The sequence below is a fragment of the Chiloscyllium punctatum genome, chromosome 8, assembly GCF_047496795.1.
Source record: "Chiloscyllium punctatum isolate Juve2018m chromosome 8, sChiPun1.3, whole genome shotgun sequence".
NCBI classification, from domain to species: domain Eukaryota; kingdom Metazoa; phylum Chordata; class Chondrichthyes; order Orectolobiformes; family Hemiscylliidae; genus Chiloscyllium; species Chiloscyllium punctatum.
Window position 1 is genome coordinate 93,588,209 of NC_092746.1, and position 17,472 is coordinate 93,605,680.

The 17,472-nt window shown below is 39.9% G+C and overlaps 1 protein-coding gene across 5 annotated transcripts in view; it reads right to left on the reverse strand.

The window, feature by feature from the left end:
• LOC140480762 (enhancer of polycomb homolog 1-like) overlaps positions 1 to 17,472 on the reverse strand; it is a 258,043-nt gene that overhangs the window by 10,834 nt on the left and 229,737 nt on the right. For all 5 annotated transcript variants that reach the window (XR_011961397.1, XM_072576103.1, XM_072576106.1 and 2 more), the window contains 4 exons: positions 16,604 to 16,752; positions 15,445 to 15,800; positions 2,446 to 2,564; positions 1,462 to 1,597 (listed from right to left, as the gene is read on the reverse strand). Coding sequence is in view for 4 of the 5 variants with exons in the window: in XM_072576103.1 (XP_072432204.1) it covers positions 1,462 to 1,597; positions 2,446 to 2,564; positions 15,445 to 15,800; positions 16,604 to 16,752 (760 nt within the window). In the remaining variant the exon portion in view is untranslated. The remainder of the gene's footprint in view (positions 1 to 1,461; positions 1,598 to 2,445; positions 2,565 to 15,444; positions 15,801 to 16,603; positions 16,753 to 17,472) is intronic.

Consider the following 17,472-nt stretch of genomic DNA (forward strand, 5'->3'; position numbering starts at 1 on the left):
AGCAACTCCTACTGAAGACAGACAGTGTCCAAAATGCAGCAAACATAGGACAACATTCAGGTTTGTGTTGACAAGTGACAAGTTTGCACCAGACAAGATTTAATGACCATCTCCAACCAAACAGAAACTAACTATCACCTCTTGATTCTCAATAGCATCCTGGGTGTGAGCAGCAACTCAATTGGACTAGCTTTTATAAATATTGTGACTGCAAGTGGATAATATGAAGCTCAGAATCATGTAGCAAATAACTCACTTCCTGACCCCCTAAAGTCTTCCGATGATCTCTACAGCACAAGTTGAGAAAGCGTGGTGGAATGCCTGGGTGAGCACAGATCAAATCTCTCAAGAAGCTTCACACCATCAAGGAAAAAGCAGCCTGCTTGTTTGATATCACAGCCACAAATATTCACCACCAACATAGTGTATATCTGTAAGTGGCAGTGCAACACCTCACTAAGGCTCCTTAGAACTTTCTAAAACTGTGACCAGCACCATCTCAAAAGGTGGCAGATTGATGACAACACCATGCAAGGTCCCCGCCAAGTCACTCATCCTTGACTTGGAAATATATCACTTCCCCTTCAGTGTGACTGGGTTAGAATCCTGTAGCTCTCTTGATCAGAAATGTACACCAGCTTGAGAAGGTAGGTAACCACCATCTTTTCAATAGCAACAAATACTGGCCTAGCCAGTCAAACACACGACATACACTAAAAGAACAATTTAATTCAGAGACACAGAAAAGTTAAACAAAACTTTTGATACTTTAAAAAACTCCCTTACAATTAAAGCCTATGGGAATGAGACTTCTCATTTTATTATTAGAAGTATTTTTTGGGCCAGGTATTGAATGATAGCAATTAATGCTTTTTTCAGAGGATGCATTCATCAAAATGGACAATGCACAACTTTATGCTAGGTTTAGTTTGTCTTTTTGTGCTGTTCAATTAATCAGTCAGTAAGATGGCAAGATGTAACTTTTGTGAATCTGACACCTGAGTGGTAGATGTTGGGACAGGATCTGTAGATACTGTTATCTAACTCTGCTTCTGTCCTTGCCTGAAACAACAGTGCCATGTGTGCATAATGAGCAGTGCCATCAGCCTCACCATTATTTTGATGCAAATAATTGTTGGCCCAACATATTCACTCATATTTCCTAAAACTGCAAATATGAACAGAAAAATCACTAACAACATTACCAAGATTTTTCAAGAACAGACGTATGTAGCACAACAGAAAGGCGAAGACAAAAATGAATGATTATTCTTTACAGTTTACATTTTCAACATTTTACTTCATAGGAACTGGCATAGGCTGTTCAGGCCCTTGAGCCTGCCCTGCCATTCAATATGATCATGGCTGATCAATCATGAGTTTGACTTTCACTTCAGTAAACACCTGTAATCCACATTCTAAATTTATTCCCCTAACCACATGAGACAAAAATCTACTCACCTGAGGCTTGTAGGACACCATTGATTCCAAGCACTACTTCCTCCTTTGCCTTGAAAGCCATCAACTGTTCTGATGTCATCAAAGCTGAAGCAGCAAATTGTGCACTAACTGAATCCAATGTTTTTGAAACAGAACCCTGTCACAAAAATATATACGCATATCATATCATAACCTTAGAAATTTTTGCAAACAACCCAAAATCAATTACTGTGATTTCATTCACATGATGATGATAGGCACTGTAATATTTTAAATACACACACTGCAGAACCCAACAACAGCAAGACTGATTGAAGCCAGTGAACTGCATGGAAGCACTGAATTGGACAAAACGTCTTCCATGAAAGCACCAATGCCATACTGCTCTATTGAATTGACCCGTAGGGTTTATAACAAGCCAAAAAGTACTGATCATTTAACCAGCTTTGGATATACGCACTGGAAAATATATAGAAATATTTTACAAAATTATGAATAATTTATACAACTTGGATCAGCTTCATTACAGGATTTTAACCAAACCTTAAAAATTTTAATTACAAACTTCTAAATTCGAGCAATTGTACCACAATCTTTAAATACAATTGCAGTTAGGTTCAGTTGAGAAAACATAAGTTGCTCAAGCAAAAGTCAAACAAATTATTCATTTCTGACAGAGTTGATGCTTTCAACCCTCAATCCAAGTGAATTGTTGAACAAGCAAAACTGAACTGAACTGAAACATTACTCCCTACAGTTTTTTTTTGCATCAGCCGCCATTCAATGATGGCATTATTTAAGCAATATTAAAAACCAATGGAAGCAAAATGACTAATTATATGCAAACATATGAAACTTACAAACAATTCTGATAATGATGCTCTGTATTATAAGTACTCTGACCTGGTAAAGGCTCTGGATATTCATTTCCAATTGTCAAATTTGATGTGGATTACATTATTACTTTTAAAGTTTGCTTCTGAACAGAGCTCTGCTCATTCTTACCTGTGAAGCATTGGAGCCTGAATTACTATGTGCTAGCTGCTGCTGAATCTGTGCAAGTTGTTGTTTCTGCATCAGTACTAGCTGCTGTTGATGTTGCTGGTATTGTTCTGCTGTAAATGCTGAACACAAATTAATTTATTAAGGCAAATTTGATGCAAAGGAGAGAATAATGAAAACAGATTCAATTACAGTCTTAGATTCTACATACAACTTAAATATCAAACAAAAACAATGTTCACACCAGAAACCTTGATTCATCAAGAAATAATTTTCATATCAGTAGTCTTGATTCAACAAACCTCCCTACTTCCACTTCCCACAACCTTTTCAAGTGCATTGGTAATACCAGTTCCAAGCAAGAAGGATGCAAGTGATTTGACAGGTCAATTTTCTTCCTGAAGCAAGGCTAGCCACCTCAACAATTATTGAGTCGGATTCAGTTTACACAACATTTACTGCACTACAACTGAAGATAAAAACAAGAGGAGGAGATACTTTTGACAACAGAGCAAACTCCCATCTGCACTCTTATCATATGATAATCTATAAACATTTCATACCCGTTCATACAAGATTCAAGTCTGGAGTGCTAGACATATTAAGACACAACCAAGGAAATAGCTGCAATGTTGAATTTTGTCTCACCATTTGTAGATCAGTTAGGATGCTTGGAGCGGGAGTGGGGAGCAAACAGAAGGGAAGGTACAGAAAGGAGCAGAAAAATTCCCTGTTCCCCTTTTGGATTTCAAGTAAATCACCAGTCAAGGTGATGAGAAGAACAAAACTGAAAAAAAGTGCATTTTCCTCAAAAAAAAAAGTCAAATTTGATTGGAATTCTCCATGTCAAGTAACAGTCCTTAGATTTTACAATGGGAAGCCTTACATTCAATAGTAGCATGGATTATTGCACTGAGGGAATTAGAACCAACTTTTAATCATCCACAAAAGCCCCGAAGCCCCTGGTACAAGCGCATATGGGATCATTATCCACAGAAATTCTCAAAATAATATCTGTAGGTCAAGTTATTGGTTAATGTATATAATTAGTAGAAGTGCTATCAGCCACATAATTAGGTGCTAATTTCCATTATTTATTGCAGGATTGTCCTTTTGTTTTGAGTAATTTCACAATGCTAACAGAATGAAACTGGAATTACTGTCCTTGAGAGGATATGAGTTTTTAAAAATTCTTCCATTTTAGCTACGATCATCATGGAACACAAGTGTTTAAGCAAGCAGCATATCATTTAACTTGCACTAAAGCACAGGATATAAAAGTTTTTAAAAATACAACTCCTGTTTTATTGTAATCACATACAATTACTTCAAATCTTTTTCACCAGAAATTGAAGATAATCATTTATAGGAAGCAGAATAATTTGAACGTGCCTATATCACTTAGAAGACTAGCCAGCTTTGGCTCCACACCAAATAAATATTTAACATCTTAACCACAGCTGCTGTTTACATTAACTCTCTACTTAGCTGTCAAGAGAAAATTTTTGAAGTGGAATATTTTCTGCATCACAACTTTTTAAACTCTACCATTTTACATGCAGCTCGTGCATATACATAGCAGTTCCTTTTAAAAAGCTAAGAAGTGCAGCCTAGGCACTCAGCATCGCCCACTTTTTTAAAAAAAAAGTTACCGTGCCGGAAAAGACTACAAACATCGCAGCTGCAATCTTGGACAATGACCTGATGAAACTGCCAAAACATGAGGTGATAGTTTCTGTAGAACTTTTCCCCCCAAAAACCATTTTTTTGAAAATAGGAGTTTCACAACACTGACTTAATTATCAAACAGTCACACAGAGTCAAGACAAATTTCTGTGATAATTTCATCAGTGTAATTGAATAATACTACATATCAATAAAAGCAGTGCCTTCCCCCCCCCCTCATAAATGTTCATTTGCAGTCAAATTTCTGAAGTAGTTTTTGAAAATTTATGCCTGGAAGGGCTTACTTTAATACTATAAAACATGAGTAGGGGTAGGCCATCCCATTCAAGTCAGAGTCCACTCCAACAATGAGAGCATGGTTGATTTGATAACCATCAACTCCAGTTTCCTACTTTTGTCCCCCCTCCACTCCATCATTAAAAGGTCTATGGCACTTGTGATTGTATTTAATGACCCAGTCTCAACTGCCCTCTGTGGCAAAGAATTCTTAAATGTGTGACCCCTTATTCTGAGATTATGCCCAGTTGTCCTATTCTCTCCAAGAGGAAACAAATTCTCCACATCTAACCTGTCAAGTTCTCCAAACTTGTACCTTTCAATGAGGTCACCTCTCATTCTTCTATATTCCAATGAGGTAGTATAGTCTACTCAACCTGTCCACTGGACTGGTAGCTTCTCTGGACTTTTTCTAATCCCTATATCTTTCATTAGATAAAGGGTCCAAAATGGTTCACAGTATTCCAACTGTGCTCTGAACAGTACCATGTATAACTTTAGCAAAACTGCCCTATTTCTCACCACCACATTAGGAAACAGATCCAATGTCATAACAAAGTACTTACAAAATGTGAAATAGGGCCCCTTTAACTTTCTCAGCACTTAAAAATAAATATTGGTTAGGTGCTAAAATAGGTAGAGTCAAATTCTGATGTCATTAGTACGATGGAAGCTGCCTTCAGTTACAGGAAAACACAAGTTCTGGTCAGATTTTAGATTGGCAGCCTCAGTACAAATCTCTCTAAAGTACCAATAGCAGAATTTAGTGAATAATTTGTGCTCAAAAAGGTTTTTGCCGTACTGTAAATCTTAAAGAAAATCTAAACTACCAGATTGTAAAGGTTTCCAAAATATTTTGGAATTGATTAAGTATTTTGACATTAAGGTGAAACAAGTGCTCGTAGAGAGTAATGACTTTTCCAAATATTGTCTTAAAAATACTTCAGCACGACCAAATTAAAACATATAATATTGGTGAATAAACTTTATAATTCTAACTGCCTTCCTAATCTGAAGAAAGCAACAGAGTCAAAATCTGCACTCTTTATCAAGATCTTAGTCAGCCTAGAGCGTTTCAGAGGTAAAAATTAAGTAGAATGTTGAAGTTACACTCTATTGTAAAATAAATACAATCATCTATTAGACTAGATTAGATTATCTACAGTGTAGAAACGGGCCCTTTGGCTCAAAAAGTCCACACCGACCCTCCAAAAAGTAACTCACCCAAACACATTTCCCTCTGACTAATGCACCTAACCTATGGGCAATTTAGCATGGCCAATTCACCCAACCTGCACATCTTTGGACCGCGGGAAGAAACCGGAGCACCCGGGAGGAAACCCACACAGACACGGGGAGAATGTGCAAACACCACACAGACAGTTTCCAGAGGCTGAAATCGAAGCTGGGACCCTGGCGTTGTGTGCAGGGTACATGTGCATGGGAGTGAGGGGGTCAGGACGAGACAGACCAAGCATAGAACAGGCAGTAGAAAGGAGAGAGAAATGTAGAAGCTGTATAGTAAGCCTGTATAGCCCTGTATAGTAAGTAGCGATTTGGGTTAAACTGCACCCCAACAGCAAGGGGAGCAATTAGGTCAAAGCCGCAGTAAAATGTCATGCAATCTTAATCACGATCCACTTAATGTTTTAAAAAGTAACAGTCACCCAACTCTCGCACCATTCCAACTTATCCAGAGAACTGCCCATATCAAGCAAATGGTGCAAAGTATTACTCTGGCATTAATGACAAATACGATACTTAAAGCAGGCTAGATATTTTAGTCATTTAAGGAGTAATTCTTTTTGTTAATGTCCATTTACTTATCATTCCCAATACAAAGCCACAATAATTGTGTACAGAGAAACACACCCTGTCTTCTTGGTAAGCTCAGTCCCAAGAACCCAAAACAGAAGACAAAGTCAGAAAGTCCCAGGGTTGGAGCTGAGGGGATTAGAAGATCTTGAGGGAATCCAGTGTCATATTTTTGCCCACATGAATCCGAATAGGCAAGAGTCATTGGTAAATCCTTTAGTGCTTGGAACTTGTATCTCAGCATTGATTTGTAGACACCAGTGTTGGACTGGGATGTACAAAGTTACAAATCACAACACCAGGTTATAGTCTGGCAGGTTTATTTGGAAGCACTAGCTTTTGGAGTGCTGCTCCTTCATCACGTGGTTGTGGCACTGTTGGATTATAACCTGATGTAGTGGGGTTTTTAGCTTTGTATCTCAGAATTGTTATCATTGGCCTGGCAATATCAGGTCTTCTACCGATAGTAGTTTCTTTAGTCTGTGTCTCGTAATAGTCATCATGGGCCTAATGTTTAGTGGATGGAATAAATGGGCAATACTTAAACACATTATTTGAGAAAAGATAGCATTTTTAAAAATACATATTTATTTCGACTTAGAGGAACTTCTGAGTAGAAGGCAATAGTAAACCAAATGTGAAATGGAGTCAAAAGCTGGCATGCTGTACTGTCGCTACAAAAATTAACCTTTCCACTATTTATAAAAAGTAAAAAAGCTTTTACTTTTAAGTAACATAATGCAGTCATAATCAATGTTAACAAAGAATGAATTTGCAACAACAGGTTTAGTTAAAACAGCTCTACTTTGATTATTTTCTGTTCATTTGGCAGCAATTCTTATTCACAGTTAATTTCAAGTACAAACCTATAACCACAAACTGGAATACATGAATTTTTATAGAAAGATTATATTTCATAAATGGTTGAAGAAACCATTTTGAGCGAATTGATCTTGGGTGCATCGAATGATTCAGCAAAATTTCCATGTTTTCAGATTGGTTAAGAACCTGTGGACTTTGAAAACAGAACCATGGGGAGCATAGAGAGATTTTTAGAACAAACTGTCTGGAATTAACCAGGGAGAGGGCTATTTTACATCTGAAAATGAATCATGAAACAGGAGGTAGGCCATTCAGTCTACCAAATCTGCTCAATGAGATCATGGCTGATCTGACAACCCTCAACTTCACTTCCCTGCTGTTTCTCAATAACACATGATTCCCCATCTAATTTAAAGTTTTAACCATAAATTTAACTGAATCTTAAATTTCTGCTAACTTTTATTTCCACCCAAACTGATTCAACAAGTTGATCATGTAAGCAAATATCATTTCTCACAACTGTACAGGTCTCATTCTTTATTAACACAAGATTTGTGGGCGGCACGGTGGCACAGTGGTTAGCACTACTGCCTCACAGCGCCAGAGACCCGGGTTCAATTCCCGCCTTAGGCGACTGTGTGGAGTTTGCACATTCTCCCAGTGTCTGTGTGGGTTTCCTCCGGGTGCTCCGGTTTCCTCCCACACTCCAAAGATGTGCAGGTGAATTGGCCATGCTAAATTGCCCGTAGTGTTAGGTAAGGGGTAGATGTAGGGGTATGGGTGGGTTGCGCTTCGGCGGGGTGGTGTGGACTTGTTGGGCCGAAGGGCCTGTTTCCACACTAAGTAATCTAATCTAAAGATAACCCACCACTTTCCTTCCTTCCAAAAAATGTCAAATACCCTTGAATAAGCAATTCCCAGACTTGGTCACTCCAACTACCATTCTATGGTGAGTAGTTTCATAGAGTAACTTCACATTCTTTTATTTCTATGTGCACTATTCATGCATCTTGTTACAAATGGTGCATGAAATCAGAGAGAGAGCGCGAGCTTTTAATTATATCTTAATGTTCTTATTTACTCATGCATTTCTTATTTACTCATACTCTAAGCATTGTATTCCTTCCTATCTCACAAGACGTGAATACATTTCATGTATTCCTAACCTGCACTATTGCCATGCCGATCCTTTACCAGTTCTCCTCCTCCTCGCAAGCACATGCCCTCCCAAAACCCTCACCCTAATCAACTAACTTACTATCCATTACAAACCACGTTACACAAGGTTACTCAGATGCATTTAAGAAATTACAATATATCAACTGGAGGCAGTAAAACTATCACTATCCTTACTAATTTTGCAAGATCTGAAAATATCCTGTTTCCAAATCAAATATCCAATTGCAAATTGGTAACAGTTATGGTCCCAAAGTTAAACCTGAGCCATACCATTCAGCTCTCTCCTTTAGCAATGGATTCTGGATTCGTGGTGCTGGAAGAGCACAGCAGTTCAGGCAGTATCCAAGGAGCTTTGAAATCGACGTTTCAGGCAAAAGCCCTTCATCAGGAATAAAGGCAGTGAGCCTGAAGCGCGGAGAGATAAGCTAGAGGAAGGTGGGGGTGGGGAGAAAGTAGCATAGAGTACAATGGGTGAGTGGGGGAGGGGATGAAGGTGATAGGTCAGGGAGGAGAGGGTGGAGTGGATAGGTGGAAAAGGAGATAGACAGGTAGGAAAAGTCAGGACAAGTCGTGGGGACAGTGCTGAGCTGGAAGTTGGGAACTGCAGTGAGGTGGGGGAAGGGGAAAATGAGGAAACTGTTGAAGTCCACATTGATGCCCTGGGGTTGAAGTGTTCCAAGGCGGAAGATGAGGCGTTCTTCCTCCAGGCGTCTGGTGGTGAGGGAGTGGCGGTGAAGGAGGCCCAGGACCTCCATGCCCTCGGCAGAGTGGGAGGGGGAGTCGAAATGTTGGGCCACGGAGCGGTGTGGTTGATTGGTGCGGGTGTCCCGGAGATGTTCCCTAAAGCACTCTGCTAGGAGGCACCCAGTCTCCCCAATGTAGAGGAGACCGCATCGGGAGCAACGGATACAATAAATGATATTAGTGGATGTGCAAGTTAAACTTTGATGGATGTGGAAGGCTCCTTTAGGGCCTTGGATAGAGGTGAGGGAGGAGGTGTGGCCGCAGATTTTACAGTTCCTGCTGTGGCAGGGAAAAGTGCCAGGATGGGAGGGTGGGTTGTAGGGGGGCGTGGACCTGACCAGGTAGTCACGGAGCGAACGGTCTTTGCGGAAGGCGGAAAGGGGTGGGGAGGGAAATAGATTCCTGGTGGTGGGGTCTGTTTGGAGGTGGTGGAAATGTCGGCGGATGATTTGGTTTATGTGAAGGTTGGTAGGGTGGAAGGTGAGCACCAGGGGCGTTCTGTCCTTGTTACGGTTGGAGGGGTGGGGTCTGAGGGTGGAGGTGTGGGATGTGGATGAGATGCGTTGGAGGACATCTTTAACCACGTGGGAAGGGAAATTGTGATCTCTAAAGGCGGCGGCCATCTGGTGTGTTCGGTGGTGGAACTGGTCCTCATGGGAGCACTCACCCATTGTACTCTAGGCTACTTTGTCCCCACCCCCAGCTTATCTCTCCACTCTTCAGGCTCACTGCTTTTATTCCTCATGAAGGGCTTTTGCCCGAAACGTCGATTTCAAAGCTCTTTGGATGTTGCCTGAACTGCTGTGCTCTTCCAGCACCACTAATCCAGAATCTGGTTTCCAGCATCTGCAGTCAGTCATTGTTTTTACCTCTCTCCTTCAGCAAGCTTAGCATTTATGCAGATTTTTCAGGACTGTATCATTAGGTCTTCCACAGTTCAGTTGGATCATTTAAAACAAAAGGCTGGGTGGCTAGGCTTGATCTTCTGAGTGCTTGCTGATTGCTCTATACTGAATAAGTGCGGTAAGCATCACCCCTGGATACAAAAGAAGCTGATATTCCAACACATACAGAGGAAGTATCACACGATCAGAAATGCAGACTTCCAGGTGAACATAGGATTGTCCGCCCTCTCTCTGGTGGATTCTGAAGATTCCACTATACAAATTTGAAGACAACTACAGGCATTATTGGAAAACTGATCGCTGATTGAGATAAACATCACAAAAAACCCAGACTAAAAAAACTCATACTGCAATTTGTGACAGTTTGCTGTGTAACAGCTGGTTGCTAAGCTTATATTACCTTTTATCGTCAAAGTGATTATATTCCAAGTACATCATAACTGAGAAAAACACTATAAAAACATGCTTCTCTTTTGTTTCTCAAAGTACTAACAATCAATGTTGTTATTTACACAAAATCGAAAATGGGTTAATGAATCGATAGTTGCTCATACATTTAGGTATTTTTCTGATTTTGGGCTTGACATTAAACAATCAACTATGGTCAAATATGGTAAAGGCCCATCAAAACTGGCCTCAAGTCTCCCAGCACACATTGTAATGAATATAATCTGTTCGGTAAGTATCACCTAGTCTAGTCAGATTCCCACTGAAATGTGCGCACACACATTCCTGGCAATAATTTAGCGCCATTTCCTTCCAAAGTTGTCAGCCCAAATTCTTCAATTTGTTGTTCATCCTGGAAATCTCGTCTACCTTTTGAGCTCAAGAATTTGGTGGGTGAGGGTGGGGTGGTTAACATCTTACTCAATGCAGTTTATTGTATGAAACTCAAACGTACTGAAGTGAAGTCTGGGCGCCCTGGTGTTTGCATCACAAATTTTAATATGCAGGTTGAGCAAGCAAGTAGGATTAATGGAAATGGGATTATTGCAAAAGCAATGGAATGTAAAATTAGGTAGGCTTTGCAGTCGTATAAGGCACAGGTGAGACAACATCTATAAGAGGGCATAGCTTTGTTCCCTGCATTTGAAACAAAAACAGAATTGTATTAGCAGTTCAGAGAAGACTCACGAATCATTCCTGAGATGAAAGGCTTACTTTTTGAAGAAAGCATGATTTCAAGTTGAGACTTTACACATTAGATTGAAGAGTGAGATGTGATTTCAAGATCTAGGATCCTAAGGGAACTTGGTGTAGTGGATACTGTTAAGATATTTCCGCTTGCGGAAAAAGATGATAACTAGAGACACCGTTTCAGTTGGTCTAGGATGAGATTTCTGAGGGTCATGGAATAATTCTCTTCCCTAAAAAAGTAATGGAGGCTGGATCACTGAATTTACAAATGACTCATGCTAGATACCAGATTTTTTTGACAGGCAAGGGAGTCCAGTGCGAAAAGGTGTAGGCAGAAAATGGAATTAAGATCACAACCAGAACCAGTCATGATCTTAATGGAAAGAGCAGGTTGAAAGTGCTAAATGGCACTCTTCTTCCCAACCAATAACACACCACTGCTACTTCCAGTCCTAGGTATTCACTTTGGTAACTTGTGTTAAAACGACAGGTAATTGTAATTCATAATGCAATTGGTGATTTAGGTACCAGTACCAGAATACAGCAGGCAGAAGCAGAGCAAACCTCCATGCACCATGCCCAAAAGTAAACCTTAAAACTAACCTTCAAACATTCTATTGCATAAAAATAAATTTTGTATAATAATTATCCAAATGACATTGCCTACCTGTACTAAACCAGGTCAAGTTTGAACCAACCAAGAACTGGACAGATACCATGCAGACCATCTACACCTAGAAAGAAAACGTCTCACTGCTTTGGGCTAGATTTGAACTAAGTTTCAAAGAAAAACCCACATTCTCAAACTGTGAACCCTAGTTCTAAATTGTCTCAACAGAAAACACAAGCAAGCATTCAGTTGTGGGAGGAAATGACAGTGGCTGTCTGACCCAAAGTTTTCAATCCCGTCTTGTTACAGGGGAGGTGCTAGAGGACTGAAGGACAGCTAATGTGATGCCATTTTTCAAAAAGGGTTGGAGAGATAAACCAAGGAAGTACAAACAGGTGAGTCTCAAAATCAGTAGTAGGGAAACTACTGGAGACAATTCTGAAGGAGAAAATGAATCTCTACTTGATGATATGGGATAGTCAGCATGGCTTCTTCAGAGCACACTCGTGCCTAACAAATTTGTTAGTATTTTTCCAAGGCGTATGTGGGACTTCCCATGACGAAGTCCCACATGGGAAACTGATCATGACGATAAGTGCACTGGCATCCAGGGTAATGTGGCAAATTGGATTCAAAATTGACTTAGTGAGAGGAGACAGAGGGTAGACAGAAGGTTGTTTGTGAGGCCAATGTCCAGGTGCGTACCACAAGAATCAGCACTGTGTTCCTTGTTCTTCCTGACATAATAGTGAAGCTGGTCTGGAGTTACTGGAAGATACAGATGGGTTGGTCAGATGCAATTTAACTCTGATAAGTGTGCAGCAATGCATTTTGGAACCAACAAGACAAGGCAGTACTCAATGAATGACAGGAAAATTTAACAGGGTGGTTAAGGAGGCATACACAACAGTTGCCTTTGTCAGTCTTGGCAAAAATTATAATGGCAGTGAGGTCATTTTAGAGCAGTACAGAATTTTTGGTTAGGCCATAGTTGGAGTGGTGTGTGCTGCTCTGGTTGCCACATTATAAGGAAGGACGTGACTGTACTGGAGGTGTGGAGAGGAGATTCATCAGAATGTCGCCTAGGTTGGAATGTTTTAGTCATGAAGGGAGGCTGGATAGGTTTAGGTTTTCCCTAGAACAGAGAAAGCGGAGAGGGTGGGTGCGGGAGTTGATTGAGGTCTAAGATTACTAGGAGCACAGGGTAGATAGGAAGCGGTTCCCCGATCTGAAGGGCTAATAACAAAAGGGACATAATTTTAAGGTGAAGGGCAAGAGGTTTAGAGGGGGGGGCTTGAGGAAAAAGACTTTCACAGAGGTGGTGTGAATCTGGAATACACTAAGAAAATCTCAACTCCAGTACTTGAAACGAGATAATGTTCAAGACTAAGTGCTGGAAAGAGAGATTAGTGTAGATAGGTCAGTGCAGATCCAATGGACTGAAGGGCTTCTTTAGTGCTATGGTTCCATAACTATGAAACATCACCCCAAAAATCCACCATTCAGAATGTTATCTTTCCAATATGATCAATGGCATTTTTAGTATCTCAATAATGCGTTGGCCTAGTGGTATTATGGCTTGACTGTTTATCCAGAAACCCAGAATAATGTTTGGGGACCTAGGCTCAAAGTCTGCCATGACAGATGATGGAATCTGAACTTAAAAAAAAAAGTCTGGAAATTAAGATTCGACCGATGACCATGAAACCATTGCCAAATTGTTGCAAAAACCCATTTGGTTCACTAATGTCCTTCAGGCAAGGAAATCTGCCATCCTTACCTGGTCTGGCCGACATGTGACTCCAGAGCTACATCAATTGTCCTCTGAAACAGCCTAGCAAGCTACTCAATTGTATCAATCACTAGAAAGTCACAACAAAGAAATGAAACACGACAGACCACCTGGCATCAATTTTGGAACCGGAAAAGACAACAGCAAAAACACAAACTATCCTGTTGATCATGCAAAGACCTCAACAACATCTGGGGGCTACTGCCAAAATTAGGTGAGCTGTCTCACAGACTAGTCAAGCAATAGCCTAACATACGATTCTGTAAGAATGACTACCTTGCAGATAACCATCACCATTCCTGGATATGGCCTGTCCCACCGGCAGAACATACCCAGTAGAGGTGGCAACACAATGGTACACAGTCAAAAGGGAGTTGCCCTGGGAGCCCTTGACATCAACTGTGCACCCCATGAAGTCTCATGGCTTCAGGTTAAACATGGGCAAACAAACCTTTCCTGGTTACAGCAGCATTACTGATTGAGCTGGTTGGGTCCTAAAGGATGTAACTGCAAGACACCTGGCAGGTGGTGAAAGCCGACAAATGGCAAGCAATATTTGGGCCACACAAATGCCAGACAATGACCATTACCAATAACAGCCACTCCAATCACTACCCCTTGACATTCAACTGTATTACCATCACTGAATCTTCCATTATCACCATCTTTGGCGTTACCATTGACCAGAAGCTCAACTGGACTCACCACACAAACAGCGGCTACAAGAGCAGGTCAGAGACTAGGGATATTCCAATGAGTAACTCACCACCTGACACCCCAAAGTCTATCCATCATCTATAAGACACAAGTCAGAACTGTGATGGAATACTCCCCACTTGCTTGGATGGGTGCAACTTAAGAAAGAAGCTTGACACCATCCAGGACAAAGCAAACCGCATGATTGACACCAGATCTACATTCAATCCCTCCACCACAGTAGCAGCAGTGTGTACTGTCTACAAGATGCATTGCAGAAATTCTTAGACAGCATCTTCCAAACCCATGACCACTTTCACCTAGAAGGACAAAGGCAGCAGGTACTTGTGAACACCAGCAAGTTCCCCTCCAAGCCACTCACCACCCTGACTTGGAAATATCCCGCTGTTCCTTCATAGTCATTGGGTCAAAATCCTAAAATTCCTTCCCTATCGGCATGGTGGGTCAACGCACAGCAAGTGGACTGCAGCAATTCAAGGCGGCAGCTCACCACCACTTTCTCAAGGGCAAATTGGGAACAGCTATTAATTCTGGCCAGCGAGCGATGCCCAAGTCCCACATACGAATAAAAAAACTGCTCAACAGTAACTATTTTTAAGATTATCAGAAAAACTTTCAGTAAGCGTTGATACTAATGTCGCCAAGTCAAAGTTACATTGTCAAGTAATATTTATTATCACCGTACATTTATCTCTCCAAAAAGTGAGGTATTCTTATAAGGATTCACAGCATTTTAATTAAATGGACCCATCCTTAGTAATAAAATAGTATTGGGGGGAAGGGGAGGAAAGAGGGGGTGAGAGCAAGAGCGTCTGCATTCTAATGTGTAGTGCTTACAACTCTCAGCATGTACAAAATTCACAGCAGCTTTTAACTAGAATAAAGTCCCTGCCTCCCCAAAGTTTCAGGACAAACTTTAAAGCCTACCAACGAATATTAATCAAAATTTCATGGTTCCTAAAAGCAAGAGAGAAATGCTTCCCTTCAGTATTAACCATTTAATTCCATTTATAATTTTGCAAAAAATCCTGTAGCCAAAAATAAAAAAGAATTTTTGCTTCAGAAAAAGCAAATGTTTTCACATATACCTCTTTTTAAATGTACTTTCACAAAGGGTTACGTTCAAGTTGCCACACAATGATAGTCAACTTATAAAGTTTATTAACATCTTCTGAAATACTCTAATATGACTTTGAACAGAGCTACATTTAGAAGAGAGTCAGTGGTTTTCTCAAAATAATGAAATATTACATGCCTGAATTGCAATGCAATCATACTTTTATTGGATAAATTACTGTTTGAATAATTACAGCACATACCACTATTCTGTGTTGAACCAATGCCACTGCTTTTGCTGGAGACAGAGGTACTACATGGCTGGGTCCCAGGTTGTGCTGATACGATTCGATTTACACCCCGATACAGCTTTCGGGAGAAGAGTCCATCACCATCATTGTCCTGAAGGGATGGTGACCGGGGTCTGAAATGCCGCCACCGGCATGCTTTTATGTTTGCTAGAATCTGAGTGAGGTCTCTAGAGGGATGATCCGAGGTATTTATTTGTGAGGTATTGGCAAATTCGTTAAATGGAGAATGGGGTGGGGAAGAGAGTATCTCAGGATCCAACTGATGAAGAACAGCATCATTTTCCGTGTGCGCTCGGTCCAATAAAATCCTATGACCAAAAGAAATGAAAGAATCTTATGAATTCAGATATTAGTGAATCTGAATGCACTATGACACATTGTAAGGTTTACCGAAAGTCAAATGTAAACCAAATGATGAGTGATTCATTTAGAATAAGCAAAGTTGTTAAACTATATCTCAAATATGAAATGATTCTTAAAAGTGAGATATCAACACAAAGTTACTAATTTAACCAATTTAATTTCACTTCAATTGCTTAAATCTAATTGCTTTGCAAATTACATGCTCTGTCAAGTAATCTGACAGTAAGACTAATATAGTTACAAGTAATATTATGTTAATAGTTGTACTGGCTCTCTCCATTAGAGAGCACTAATGACATTATGTTCTCCACTACTCAAAATAGTCAAATCACACCATTAACTGCTGAACTTGTCAGACAGGTTACATTGTGATACTGTCTGCAACAAAACGCTGAACCTCAAAAGCCTGCATTATTCCCCTACAACCAATGATCAGTTTACAATCTTACTGCATTCTAATTTGACAGTTACAACTTGGCGGTCTAAGATTACAGGAAATTCTGTTGTTACCTTAATCATTTATCTATTACATAGTTAAGATTTCAGTAGAATTTTGAATGGTTGCCAATTTCACCATATAACCTTTAGAAAAGGAGCAACTTTCTTCAAACCCATGATTTAGATATCTGTAAATTGAAGGCTATTTCTATGTCACTGTTTTAATGATTAAGGAAATGAATATTAATCAACAACTGCAACAAAATGCCCTCATATAAGCAGCTTAAAATAATCAACTATCTTTACTGACCTTCCACCTCGTCCAACACGCCTTCGTGCAAAACCAATACACCTCCTGGGTACTGTCAGTGTAGTGAGGCAGTATTTGTAGCGAATATCTCCTAATCCTCCTTCTTCCGGACTACACCACGGCCAGTTCCCTGTTTGGTCCAACCGAGGCTGAAAAATGAAAAACAGTAAATCACCTGAACGAATCAAAATATCTGCAGTTTAGAAATATTTCCTTTCCCATTAATGCAACATCTAATACATCCGGCATTGAACCTAACACTATTATACAGGTCAACACCATGTTTAGTTAATATAGGGGCTTCCTTTAATTTAGAGAAGCAATTCATACAGATTATGAAGCAATATTAAAATTTCATTTGTTAATTATACCATGAGTTTTTCTTAGTAATTTCCAAATACAACAGATATACGCTGAAACTGTGCGCTCAACTTACTGCCTGCTGGTTTGTTTTCACTTCACTGCAGAGCTTTGCAGTACCTATTGATTATATCACAGTAGGTCAACTAAGTTACAATTTTTACAGAGCTACCTCAAAAAGAGGCATCTATATTCCACCTAATATGATGTCCTGAACAAAGAAAACAAATCCATTACTTCTTAAAAAAGTTATTGAATATCTTCATTTACAGAAGTTCTCCAATTAAGATAAGGTTACAAGAAACATTCTGGTCCATTCTCTCAACCTTTGCTGCTGCTTTAAAAAATTCTAAGAAAATTGTATATATTTAATTTTGGCCTACAACTCAGTTTATCCACAAGAATTTTTACATCACCAAAAGGAGATTATTCCCTTAAGCAGCCTGAGAAGTATGCCCGCTCTACCCCACAGCACTATAAATTTTAAAGCGGGCTCCTGTATCCTTTAA